Source organism: Solanum verrucosum, unplaced genomic scaffold, assembly GCF_900185275.1.
Source record: "Solanum verrucosum unplaced genomic scaffold, falcon-dt-bn FXZP01000273.1, whole genome shotgun sequence".
Taxonomy (NCBI): Eukaryota; Viridiplantae; Streptophyta; class Magnoliopsida; order Solanales; family Solanaceae; genus Solanum; species Solanum verrucosum.
Genome location: NW_026020163.1, coordinates 170,163 through 183,977, shown reverse-complemented (window position 1 = coordinate 183,977; position 13,815 = coordinate 170,163). Strand labels below are relative to the sequence as shown.

General features: G+C 35.5%; 1 protein-coding gene across 1 annotated transcript; it reads right to left on the bottom strand.

The window, feature by feature from the left end:
* Positions 1-316: 316 nt before the first annotated feature.
* Positions 317-11,708, bottom strand: LOC125828488 (casein kinase 1-like protein HD16). The gene is made up of 16 exons (XM_049507783.1): positions 11,264-11,708; positions 9,969-10,097; positions 9,785-9,858; positions 9,630-9,699; positions 7,713-7,768; positions 7,487-7,558; positions 7,245-7,339; positions 7,095-7,161; positions 6,878-7,007; positions 6,550-6,768; positions 6,325-6,461; positions 2,648-2,822; positions 2,330-2,420; positions 1,968-2,125; positions 889-1,077; positions 317-607 (listed from the first exon to the last, which is right to left on the bottom strand). Exons 1-16 carry the CDS (start codon positions 11,447-11,449, stop codon positions 548-550), a joined length of 1,908 nt encoding a protein of 635 aa, XP_049363740.1. The 5' UTR covers positions 11,450-11,708; the 3' UTR covers positions 317-547.
* Positions 11,709-13,815: the final 2,107 nt, after the last annotated feature.

The window sequence follows — 13,815 nt, the reverse complement described above, 5'->3', positions numbered from 1 at the left end:
CCAGCCTTCAGACCATACAACATAGTGATTGTTAACGATCTTAAATATCCTTTCTAGCTGTAAGATTTCTTTTCACTTTCAGGATTATTTCCTTCATGGAATTGTGGGGTCAAAGAACTGTCAGGGGTCATGAATAAAGCCACTACATCCAGCTCTGGTTTCTCCTGTGTGATGCTATTGTGTATCCAGTTTGAGAAAAAAAAAAAATGGAACAGAAAGAAAGCTCCATGCATTTCCTAATAATAATGGAGAAAAACTAAAAGTCATTTTGTATATACATATTGGAATGAAATGACTTGCACTGAGCAGAACAGAAATAAAAGATTCATAGATTTGTAATTTTGTGCAGTTAATTGTATGTACACAAGAGACAAGAAGTTTGCCAAAACATAGCACTATCCAAACAAGCTAAAAGAAGCAAGTGCCACCATAATTAAGATTTCCTATGCATAACAAACATCCACTTTTTACAATTGACAATGAGAGAACTAGAAAACAGAAAAAAAGGGGTGAAGGAAAAATGTCCAACATCAGATTTTGCATCGTCTCAAGATACAGTTCGTCCATAGCAGAGACAGGAAAGATAGAGATTTTTTGCCCATTTTTCCTGCACAAAAAAAAAGGTTCATTAAAAAGTGAATACTCACTCTCATCTAATAACCAACTTCTTTTTACATTGGTCACATGTAATAACCCTTTAAACTGAAGGTTTTCCTACATGGAGACTGCAAATATTATTCATAATACAACCATGAAAAAGTTAGCTTTTTAAAGATATTAAATACAAGATCAAGAATTTTCTCAGAGTATATGTACCTAAGCTCTACTAGACATACTCAGCTAAATCGGATGATAACACATTTCCACATCACAAGTCACCTATATTACCTTAACATGTGTGCTTGGGAACTGAGATGTTCTCAATGTCTCCTGAGTCTCATCGCCAGGCCTTCGTCGAGGCACACTCAGGATAAGAGCAGCTTGATCTAACGTAGCAGCTGTTGCTGTAATACGATAACCATTGTCCCATCGTTTATGAATGCCTTCACTAGGATAAAGAAAATCCAGCTCCACTACCTATCCGGAAAAAAAGAAAAAAGCAACTTTATCATAAGATAGTATGAGTGCATGATAAAACCAAGGTAGGAGGGGAGATAGATGAAACCAAGTTAGAAGTAACATCATAGAGACACATGCATGCGCTTCTGATAAAAATGGGAGGGGCAAAAAGTTAAGCACCTACTAAAAAGAGCAAAATAACACGAAGATGAGTTTTGTTTAGAAGGACTTCTCTACTGTTTCTCTCAACAACTCAATAAGTAGAGTTACTACAGGCGATAATTATGAAATTAAATGATGAAAAGTACTAATTGTTTCTTATGGTTTACTAATTGAAAATTGATTATCAATTTTGCCATTAAAATCATCTTTCTGTAGCCCTCTTTTCAAGATTACTTCTAGTGATACACAATTTGAGTTGCTACATATGCCTATACTATATACTAGATACAAAGCTAGAAATTTTAATTCCTTTATCAAAAAAGAGAAGTAATTGTATTTCCAGCTTGATGTTATAAGCACTGACATGTTTTGCAACTTTTTGTATATGGATAAATTAGGCACTCCACTTCGAAGAAACCCTTTATGACTCGCTTTATGCTTAAAACCCTGTAGGCCCCATCACTCATTTGTGTTTTCGCTCAACCATTGAGTAACAATTACTCCTTTACTTCCTTGTAAAAAATATAAGTTTAATGACATTACTATTCAGCTCTCTAGCAAATTTCCATACTAGATCTCTTATAATTCAACAATCTTTCAATAACTGTCGAAAGAAAAAAAAACTAAGATATGGACAGTCTCCTCTCAGCCTAGGCTTATATTGTTACAATAAAGTTATTAATGAAAATAAGATGCAGTGGGGAGAAGAGATGATCACAAACATGCAAACAAGAAAGAGGAACAACCTGGTTACTGACACCTGAATTGCGAGACATAACAACCGCCCACCTACTTCCAGCAGTTGCCATGGAAGTTACATTGAACCCTTCTTTCCACTTCTTGCTTATCCACTTGAATGGGAATGACTCACTTACTTTATAAGACTGCTGACTGAACTGTGTGCCTGCAAATACAAAATAATGATTTTAACATTCTTTCTTAAAGGAAGTCCATTACCTGGAGCCGAAAGGCATAAAGGTAAAGCCTTCAACAACAGGGTTCTCATTTTGCCACTGACATGGGGGGAAGGCCTTCAAACCATTCAGATTACAATGTTTACTCATTGTGTGTACATGCATACGCTCAAGTATGAAACTAGAGAACACACCTTTTGACATTACAACAAGAGAGCTTCCATTGGTGGCACCAGCAAGAGAACTAATATAATAGTTCTTCTCCCACTGTTCCATAATCCACTCCTGTAAATAATGCATTACAAGAACTAAGATTAAATATCAGGTTAAAGCAGCAGTGAAGTGTGGAAGTATTTGGTAGGGGTACGTGTCGCTTTTGGCAAAAATTTATTGTATTTTCAAGAATATATGCAAGTACCATACACTAACGTCATACCATTTGATATGTGTACACGTACATGTCAAATGAATGATTCCTTAGTATAGTGGAATGAATTGGAATTCACATTTACCTTGTGCAAGAATAATGGTGATAGCTCATAAACTTGGCTAGTGAAATTGGTTCCAGCATCCATGATAATAGCCCACAATTCGGAACAAGATGCCACACAACTTATATATAATCCATCTTCAGTCCCTTTCTCCACATGTTCTGCTAGCCTTGTATCTGTTACATTATAATGGTACCTAAAGACAAGATACATTGCATTATGTAGTGCACTTGCCTACACAAACCCAGAAAGTACATTATCTATAATTACCACCACATACAACAACAACAACAACAACAACAAACACAATGTAATCCCACCAAACAGGGTAGAATGTACGCAAACCTTACCACTACCTTAGAGGTAGAGAAGTTGTTTCCGATAGACCCTTGGCTGAAGATAATTACCATTTACCACCACATACTGAACATAAAAGGACTCTCTCCTGAAAGCAAGGAGCATAACCACAAGATTTAACAACAACATACTCGGTGCAATCCCACAAGTTAGGTTTGGGAGGGTGGTGTGTATGTAGCCTTACCCCTACCTTGTGAAGGTAGAGAGGTTGTTTCCGATGAGCCCTTAGCTCAAGTAACAAGTATTGGAAAGGAAATACAATAGTGGAGAAGTCATGCTGAAAACGGGGAAAAGTTATCCATGAAAATAACAGCAGTGGAGAAGCCATAACCACAAGATGTCATCCTTGAAAATGTCTAACCATGTTGTTTTGATCAGGTAAACAATTTCATTTCATAAATCAGAAGGCCAAAAATGGCGGTATACAAGAAGTATACAGTAAAGAACCTACAAAAGAATATGTTTCTCTACAAAAGACACCCAATCTTCTATAGTCTATACATCCCGGGACAACTCCTGATTACCAGTCACAAGATAAAGGACAAAGTCATGCACTCATTTTGAACAAAGATGTTGATGTGAATTCACCAAGTAATAACGCCTTTAAGATAGCTACAATATTCTCTAGTAACCATAACTAGCCTCTTAAAATGCGTATAGTGGCAGCCAGTTAATTCCTTATTTCTTTTTTATTAGGAATACTGTGCATTTGTATCATAAAATTTAAAGTTACATGTCGCCTAAATTGCCCAGTAAGTCATATAGTTTTCCCAATCATGATACTTCACACTTCTAGGGGAAATTGTTTTTAAAAGTAATGAAAACACATAAACTGCTCAAGTTTATGTACCAAAGAATTGCAGCACAAGATCAACAAGCTTCTCCACGACAAAATTCATATAAAGACATTCCTAAACTAATAAAAAAATTCCCTATCTTTTTCCAAAGGCCAAAACAAAAAAATTGTGGAGAGACAAATTTATGCAAAGTGGCATCTTATGATGAAACAGAGTGCTACTACACATACAATTTCTAAAGCTGAAGGAAAGTCTGTTCTTTTCTTTTCTTCTTTGGAATTGTTGGAAGCTGAAAGGAAGTCATAACTACAAGTCAAGGAAAGATAAAGTACAATACTCTCAAAATATTACACTGAATCACTAGCAACAAGAGAGTACCCCAAAACACCAACTAAATTATCTAGGTTTATAGAAGCTCTTGGAAATCGATAATACAACTCTTGGATACATTGACACTATACAAGCTACAGTAGGTTCCTTGATTCCGGAAAATCTACCAAATTTCTTAATACAGCTTATCTTCATCTCTAAAATAGAGAACAATCTTACGACTTTACACAATACAAACCACCCAAGACTCAAGTGACATAGAAAATACAATATGAACTATTAAAAATCTGCCTCAATTACTTAACATGTATGGTCAGAGCAGAGCCGGATAACAACAACAGCATGCCCAGTGTAATCTTGTGGGGTCTGGGAAGGGTGGTGTGTACACAAACCTTACTCCTATCTCGTGAAGGTAGAGGTTGTTTCCAAAGATCCACGGCTCAAGTAAAGCATTCCAAAGCAGGTATGAAAAGGGAATACAGTAGCGAAGAAACTATGATGAAAATAATGGAGAAAACAACGACGACAATTGAAGCAAATGAAAGGAGCCTAATTGCACAATCTGCAGCACCTTCTGATTGCTAGATCTTCAATATTTCAACCTTTAATGATCAAAAAAAATATTCCAAATAGCATATGTGCTGAATAATGAGCCTAAGAGCAGGATGTACAAAAAAATTTAAACGGAAAAAATTCACAATTGCACAATCTGCAGCACCTTTTGGTTGTTTGATTATCAATATTACAACCTTTAACAATCAAAAAAGAATTACCAATTGCATCTGTGCTGAATAACTAAATTTAAACTAGAGAACCTGAAGACTGCAAAGCTTAGTTCCAAGTCAGCAAAATTTATGCATAATATGTCAATAATTTTTCCAAATAATAACAATATACCAATTAACACTACTGAATAAGGAAAAGATGAGCAGAGGAGACTAGCCTCCTACCTCAACCACGCAGAAGTACGACAACACTCAGCTACCTCCTACCTTTCTACCCTAATCCTCGACCTCCGTACCTTCCAATTGAGGATCAAGTCCTCACTAAACTGAAGATGTGTGTAATGTTCTGTCTAACCACCTACCCCAATTCTTATTCAGCCAACCTCTACCTCTCCTTAAACCTGCTATAGCCAACCTCTAACACCTCTATGCACCTCCTCCTCACATGCCCAAACTATCTTTGTTGCTTCCAGCTTCGCTCATCTTGTCCACCACGGTGGCCACTCTCACCTTGTCCTATATAACTTTGTTCCTGCTTCTATCTCTCATAGTAAGCTCACACATCCATCTGACCATACTCACCTTCGTTATCTTCATCTTTTGAGCATTCTTGATTGGTTAGCACTCTACCTCATACAACAATTTAGGTCTAACCACCACTCTGTAAACCTTTACATTCAAGCCTTTGTGGCACATTCAAATCACACGGTACCACGAACGCAAGCCTCCATTTCATCCACCCCACTCCAATACGATGTGCGACATCATAGTGAATCTCTGTGTTTCATTGAATTTTTCCAAATAAAAAACAAAATTTAAATGACTTGTTGAAACAATATGCATCACCAACATCTAATCTGCAAATCCAAAAGCAATACCCCAAGCCATGTTTTAATTCAGAATAGAATATGTCTACCTGATCACAGCATCATCAACCTAAATGAAATTCGCAATGCCAAAATCGATAACCGTCTTCCTACCACACCACCCATGAGGTAGCCCTACCCCCAATTTGCAGAAAAGAGGGAATCAAAGAAAATTTTCCAAAGATGTACAATTGAAGATGTTACCACTAAAGGAACGAACAATTAAAAAGCAAAAGGTAAGACCATCCAATTGTGCATCATGTGGAGTATTTGGCTAGAGGAAGAAGAGATATTTTGAAGAAAGAAAACTACATCTATCTATACTTAAATCCAATTGTATCCATAGTCTGTCTTCATGGTGCAAGGAGGGTAGGTAGGAAATGTGGAACATTTTTTTTGGACTCCATTATGTCAAAAAGATGTAATGAGTTAGATTAATTTTCTCTTTGTACAGTCTTGCAATACCTTCTTGGTACTAGCTTTAATGAAGTTACAATTATCTTGTAAAAAAAGGACTAACAGAGAGAAAAATATAGAATCCACCGAATAATGTAATTTCAACATGTAGATCACAATTCAATTGCTTTGCAAAGAAAAGACGTATTATGAAACGAAATTTCCACCTCTGTTTCATGGGCTTCCTGGCATTGTAAATCGAAATCCACTGTGATGCAGGAACTCCGATGCGAACCTTCTTTCTAGGCTGCTCTTCATCCTCCTCTATATTTAATCTCCCCCGCTTTTGGCCAACTTGAAGAATCTACAATAATAGCATGATGAGATTATATATAGCCAAAATATAGAAGTCCAAGAAAATAAGCAAGTTGGTGAGACATGTAAAATACCACCTTTTGGGCACCATCAGTGTTAATTGGCCTTATAGCAGGATCTGGTCCAAGCAAGCTCCCAAATAAAGAGATTAACTTCGAATAATTAGGTTCTTCATCAAATTTCATGTTTATTACTATATCGAGAAATTCTCTCAGAGGTGATGGACAGAAACAGCAAAGCATTTCTGGAGATGTTGCCATCTTCTTTTTGCAGACCAAAAACGATTTGTTATCTCCCTAAGATGGTCAGAACAAAAAATTGTGAGAATAGGATGACATGGAAGTTGACAGGAATAACTTGACTGCACTGCAGATCATAAAACTCGAGAAAAGCTAGTACAGATACCTGAAATCCTTGCCATGGCAACCTGCCTCTGTGAAGAAAAATGAGTGTATATGCAAGTGATTCCAGGTCATCTCTTCTACTGGCAGTCCTTCCCAAATGTGCATGAGCACTTGCATACCGAACAGTCCCTCTAGAAGTCCATTCACAAAAGGTTGATAAGCAGAACAAATGTCAGGGATCAAAATTATGTTTAAGGATAACACTACATATAACTGACCTAAACATGTCAGGTCGCTGATCATATACCACATGCGGACCTTTCACATTCTCTCTCCACTTTGTTGCTGTAATTTGGTAGTTTGGAAAATATTAACAGAATACTGAATCTATAATCGCTATGATATTACAGTAAAATAAATGCTCTTACCTAGTCCCAAGTCGACAAGGAACAACTTCTTCTCCTGCGGAGTTGATGGCTGACCAAGCAAAAAGTTCTCTGGCTTTACATCTCCATGCACATAACTGTGGCAGAGAACAACAATCAATAGAAAAGATACTTGCATCTATCAGTAAAGTTCAAAAGCAGTAACATAAATTATCAAACCAACAGCTGGACAACTAGATTGGACATAATAATAGTAGTAGTAACAAGAAGAGAGCATTCCATACCCTTGTGCATGCATTATGCTTAAAATTGACAGAGACTCAACTGCAATACATGCTACCATTTCTGCAGACATCCTGCAATAATAGAAAAGCATAGTTAAGATCTTACGTTCTTTTGCTTGAAGTCCAACTTTACATCTGAATATTCTCTATACAAAGAAAAGTTAATGACATGCATGATAATGGAGGAAAAATGAGCTTGCGGAGCAACTAAACATTAGATACTTACGCCTGCCCAGAGGAATTCCATACATCCCATAAGCTAGGCCCTAGCATGTCCATAACCTGCATAGACTAATGTGGTCAATAGGTGTCATGCATCCTTCCATGAATACAACACAAATGCATGAACCAGTATCACAATCTTCAAAATAATCTAACAGTAGCAGTACTAACTGCAAGCAAACCAAAGGCTCAATCCAAAACAAGTACCTCATCCAAAAATATTATTAAAAAGAAAGAATCAGTCTATCCAAGAGCCTATGACTTCTCATAGCAAAGAAACTGCCCAAGTCACAGTTCAAGAAACCACTCTAACCAGTCATCCCTGAAAGGGTATTCAGTAACATACCAACCAGTCAAAATAGCACCTGAGGTTCTCCATTGGAACCAAAATAATGTGGGTCAACTCCACTGACCTCCCACACAGATCGTCATATTTCAAAACAACTCCCTTCTAGTTCAACATCTCAATGCTGAAACCTTCCTTGAGTATAGCGCTCCTAAAAGTCAACCAAGTTTTAATACCTTAAGGCGCGGCGCACTAATAAATATTTGAATTATTGTTTGCGCATCAACGATGCTTGAGAAAAACATTATAACGGACATGTTAATACTCATATAATTGGTCCGGAGTACATATATGGAGTATGAAAATTTACTTGTGTTGAAAATGGAAAAGGAAACACAAAAGGGCAAAGAATTGGAAATTTATGGAGTGCAGGCGTCGCGCCTCATGGCACCAAAATTGCAAATGAATTGGCAAAGTTGTAGGCACATACAAGCATGAGATGAATTTTATACCAATAATACAATGTTATATAAGTGAAAAAGAAAAGGGGGTTATGCCAAGAGAGTTACAGCAAAGAGGATAAATTGGGGACAACAAGACTTACGCTTATAAAATTTTAATTTGGTCATGAAAAGGAAATTTAAAAAATCAGCATATTCTCATTACGTGGGGATCAACATAAAATTTAATTCTCGTGTCGTAAACATATTCTCAAAGAATAGAAGTCTTTGTTCATGTCTCTTTGTTAAATTCACATTCTTAACAAAGATGTAGTTGCCACACTAAATGGTCCTATAGATGTCTTGATACATAATTGATGCTTTTATAATTTGTTTAGTCAATTGAAATGATTTTATTCACTGATTGATAATAGAAATGTTTTTACTAAATGATTTGACAAGCTAATGCCAATTTGACTTGTTTCCTTTTATGCATTTATAATATTTTTTTGCATAACTCATGTCCCACCATGAGTGGTTTGGCTATGACGCATATCTAAGTATTTCAATACTTAGGCATCGTTTGTTTAGGTTTAGCAAACAATCAAGTGCAAGGTTGTCAGCGTATGGGCTAGAGTTCAACTTAATTCTTTTGGTGAGCCCACTTTTGGACTAGTGGGATCACTAAATTTTAGTTCTATATTTTTGTACAGTCCTGGCTAACCTTGCAACTTTATTATTCATTTGTAGCGGCATAGAGGCTCCATATAAGATTTGTATTACTTGGAGGTGATGGATACTCATACAGTATAGTGAATGACATTTCAACTTATGTCTAGTTTATGCTTTGATCCACCTTGATCGTTAATGCAGTTCCCATTATTTCTCTCATAATTAATGTTGTTATTAATTTAATGAAATGAATTATGTGGTACAAGATGGGGTATGTATTATGCTACAATAGTTCGCTCAGTGCAAGTTGGTAGAAACTGAGTGCCGGCCACGTTATCCATTTTGGGGTGCGACATTGAGTTCCACCAGTCAACAGCTAATTTGACTTTTTGACTCAAAGGCCAACTAAACCTTATAAAGTTATAGTTTACCAATCTTAATGGTTATGCCAATTAATACTAATGGCAGAAGCATAATTCTGCTACACATTTAATGGAAAAAAACATAACTTTACTACACATACCATTACGTAATAGTCTCCTACCCTCCCTTTATAATGCACGCTGGGCACTCCATGGCTGCCTCCAAGAGTACTGCTCAACAAAACAAGTTTAGTCCAGTTAGAATCATACTCTAACATGAGCACCCATTCACTCCAAAAGAGGTCCACATCCATACTTGTAAACTTGCCACTCATGTGGAGGACCATAGTTACAGCCTTTGCTTTTCATATGCTCAAATTTCAGTGCAACCTGAAGCCATAAAGATAAACCAGTGAGAGTTAAACCCCCCTATATTACTTGTGGAAAACAAATTGTCTAGCATAGGCAGTGAGAGGGGAAGGGGAAGAACAAGCACATACCTCAACAGCCCCTTGACCATTTGAAGATTCATTTCCACCGGAAAGACGACGACCCAAAAAGACCTGACCAAAACCACCTTTACCTAACTTCCTTTCAACCTGATAAACTGGCGACATTCCTACTTTCACCTGAAAGTCAAATTCAACCAGAAACAAAAGATAAGTTCACTTTACAGTTTAATCCCTGCTGGATTCATCAAAGCAGAAAATGGTTAAAGTTGCAATTACAGCAAATCCAAATGCAAGCAATTCAATTCATAAGTGACCTTCATACAAATATGATGCTTCTATCTTCATTCCTCAAGTTTATCAAAATCACAAAATTAACTAGAATGACCATTCTAAAGAATGAGCTAGCTGCTAGCCTACCAATACAGGTATACACTTAATCCAGGCAGGGAATCACAGGCTTAAACTAATCTAACTAAAGTGGCTAATATAATCAGAACAAGGCACAAGAGAACGACATAATCCTATGTTTGGAATTTGATGATAATGGTTCCTAATTGGAAAAGTTTTTTCTTTGACCACTCAATCATATAAAAGCACATGCTAAACAAAATAATTAGTCGGTCTATTCGAGATTCACATGTAGGAGGGTTACAATAGGTTGACAGCCATCATACAAATAGTCAAACTTTAACTAACCAACGGATACCAATGTATCATTAGCTGGCCCCTGCTAATTATGGAATGAGGCATAGTTAATTAATGTATATTGATTTGCCAGTAAAATAATTTTGACAAGCCATATTATACGTCACGTGCCACAAGTCCACAACATTAAGAATAATTAGCACCCAAGCTTGTCATAAAGAGGTCAATGAAGTGGATTAAAAACTTGGAGACGAAGGTTCAAATATACGAAAAAGCTACTTGACTTCTTCTCATCTGTCTAAGTCTTGGTGAGCAAAGTTATCATGTACCTATATTGATAGGAGGTAGCCAGGGGCGGGAGGGTGTTCATCCGAACCCCCTCAACCAAAAAATTACATCGTATATATAAGGTTATATATTTATTATTACACTCGGGTTATTTTTTATTTACATATCATATAGATTTTGAATCTTCTGATCACAAGACTAGCGGATGGCTTAGTGGTTTAGGGGTTCAACATTCACCTTCAGGTTTCAAGTTCAAATACCAAGCACTACAATTTTTTTCTCGGAACCCCTAAATGGAAATCTTGTATCAGCGACAGCGCTCATTGCCTCAACTCTGTTCAGGTTTACACCTTATGGTTTTTGGCTTTAAGCATGTATACAAAACAGCAATTAAATCGAAAAGAACCCACCTTCTTAGGGATAGGAGAGTTTTTACCATCATCGTCTTGCTCAGTTCCTTTGTTATTAGCACTCAACCCACCACTTTGATCCCCCATTCCTTCTTCTGCCTCTGCTTTTGCTTTTGCCTTAGCGGCACGGGTCTTTACGAAACTTTTCCCCCTTCCCGCTGCTGGTTTTTCAACACCTACTGGCATTAGCGTTCTTCACAACCAATGCAAGTAGAACAAAACCCAAAGTGACCATCATCCTTCAAAATTGATCATTTGAATTCTTCAACAAGTTTTCAATAGCAATCGAAACAAATAGAGCAAAAACAGAAAGATGGATGAATTGTAAGAGTTGAAGAGATTTTGATGCTAGGGTTTGTTGAAGAAACATCCAAAGAAATATCAGCAAAAGTGTGGGCGACTGTTGGGTTTGGTTGTAATATGTAGAGATTAGAGAGAGGCGTCTCTTCATGCGTTTTTTGGTTAACTTTGTTTTCGAAATTGCATTTGGAAATAATAGTATATTAGTTTTGGTACCTCAACTTTTGGAATTTTGAGTTTGGTGCCATATTACTAACATATTTATTTCTCTTAAAATTATTTATTCTCAATATATTTTATTTATTTATTTTCTATTCTTATGGTATTCAGATCAGTTTTCGTGTACTTAGACTAATTCAACAAAATACTTGTATGTTGTCACCTCTCATCAACAATAGATATCACGTAACTCTATCCACTAACAAAAAGACAGATATATACTAGTCATATCATATATCATATATCATATATAAAAGAGAACATTATCCCCGCCTACGTGGCGCCACCACGAATCATAATTCACTTTTAATTTATTTATTTCCAAAACTAGCATTCTCCTTTCATGAAAAGTTGTGAATTTTATGAAAAGTTGTGACTTTTATGAAAAGTTGTAACTTTAATAAAGAATTGCGACTTTAATGAAGAGTTGTGACTTTAATGAAAAGTTATGATTTTTATGAAAAGTTGTGACTTTTATGAAAAGGTGCGACTTTAATAAAAAAAATTGTGACTTTTATGAAAGGTTGTGACCTTTCGGAAGGGTTGCAACTTTTCCAAATAGTTGTAACATTTTCGACAAGGCACAATAAACATTTGTTCACACTACCATTTGTTGTCTATAAATAGTGGGATTTCCTCTCATTTTAAAACAACGAAAATTCTGAATCTCTTATTCTTCTTCACAACTAAATATTTGTGTACTTTACTCATGTTGAGTGGCTCAGTGACACTATTGCTTATGTTACAGAGCGTATGTATTTTTACAGTCACTAATTTATGCTTATGTTATATATAGTATTTTAGTTTTAGAGATTGATAAATTTTAAGTATTGTTTTATATATTTCGTGATATTAAATTCCCGTGCGAAGCGGAGATAATTTTACTAGTTTTACATATAAGTATATTTAAAGTAATAGATGGACTTAGTTATGTTATTTTGACACAATATGAATACATTTTGTTATAGTATTAAATCTAGTGATATTTGGTGGTTTGATGACATTTTTCGACAATAACAATAATATACATTAAGTATAATTTTATAAGTGAGGTATGGGGAAGATGGTGTGTTTGTAACTATATTTCTATTTTGTGTAGGTTAAGATATTGTTTTTAATAAACAGATTGAGTTGTGCGTATCAAAATCAAGCATGTAAAGTAATTATAATACTGAAAAAGTCATACGAAAAAATAACAATAACAAGCAATAATAAATAATATGATAATCGAAGCGAATAATACAATAAGTAATACTAAAATCTAAAAATAAGCTAGTATGAAAGTAACAATAACAACGTGCAGTTCAAAAAGACAATACCAGAACTTTTGGATGCAATAAGACAAGTCAGGGATGAATTTTAACTAGATTTAAAGTTTACCAAAAAAAACACAATAGAATCACATTTCACTAAATTGTCTTAGATATATTTGAACTTTTAAAGAATTATTAATTTATAATATTAATGGGATCATATATTTATACAGGGGTCTTCTGAAAATATATTATCTTATTATGATATCAAAATAAGTGATTTTTTCCATTGGCCCAAGTCGAGACCAGAGGAAAATATTATCTTAGAGAGATTATTAATTTACTGAGTATTAATTTAGTAAGGTTTTACTATAGTTTTCTTCTCATTTGAGATGTTCCACTTTCACCTCTAGTGTATTAGTGGCTAGATGCAATAACTTGCGGGTTTTATTCAAAAACAACAACCATGCGATCAAGACGATTGTTCCGTTTCTTGTCGTCATCATCATAATCATTGTTGTCATCATCATTATCATCAATTTTAATTTCTCAAGCAGCGTGTCTAGTGAGATTTGAAATAGAAAGCTGAATTAATCATATATATATATACACGCACACATACATACACCATGAGGTATGAAATTTCCAGGATTTATGATAATTTGGTCCAAAATCTAAAAAGTTTTTTGGTGTGCGATAAGGAGTTTATCTTGTCATTCATGATTGCAATTATAGTTCCAAATGCTTGATTTCCTTTTCATCGTCTTCAATAACTGGTTG

Excerpts from the sequence above, each read along its gene's own strand:
- LOC125828488 (XM_049507783.1), bottom strand. The coding sequence starts at position 11,449 with ATGCCAGTAGGTGTTGAAAAACCAGCAGCGGGAAGGGGGAAAAGTTTC. Across the intron at positions 7,559-7,712 it reads TGGAATTCCTCTGGGCAGGC|GATGTCTGCAGAAATGGTAG; the intron begins GTAAGTATCTAA and ends CTATTATTGCAG. Across the intron at positions 2,823-6,324 it reads AGGAAGCCCATGAAACAGAG|GTACCATTATAATGTAACAG; the intron begins GTGGAAATTTCG and ends TCTTGTCTTTAG.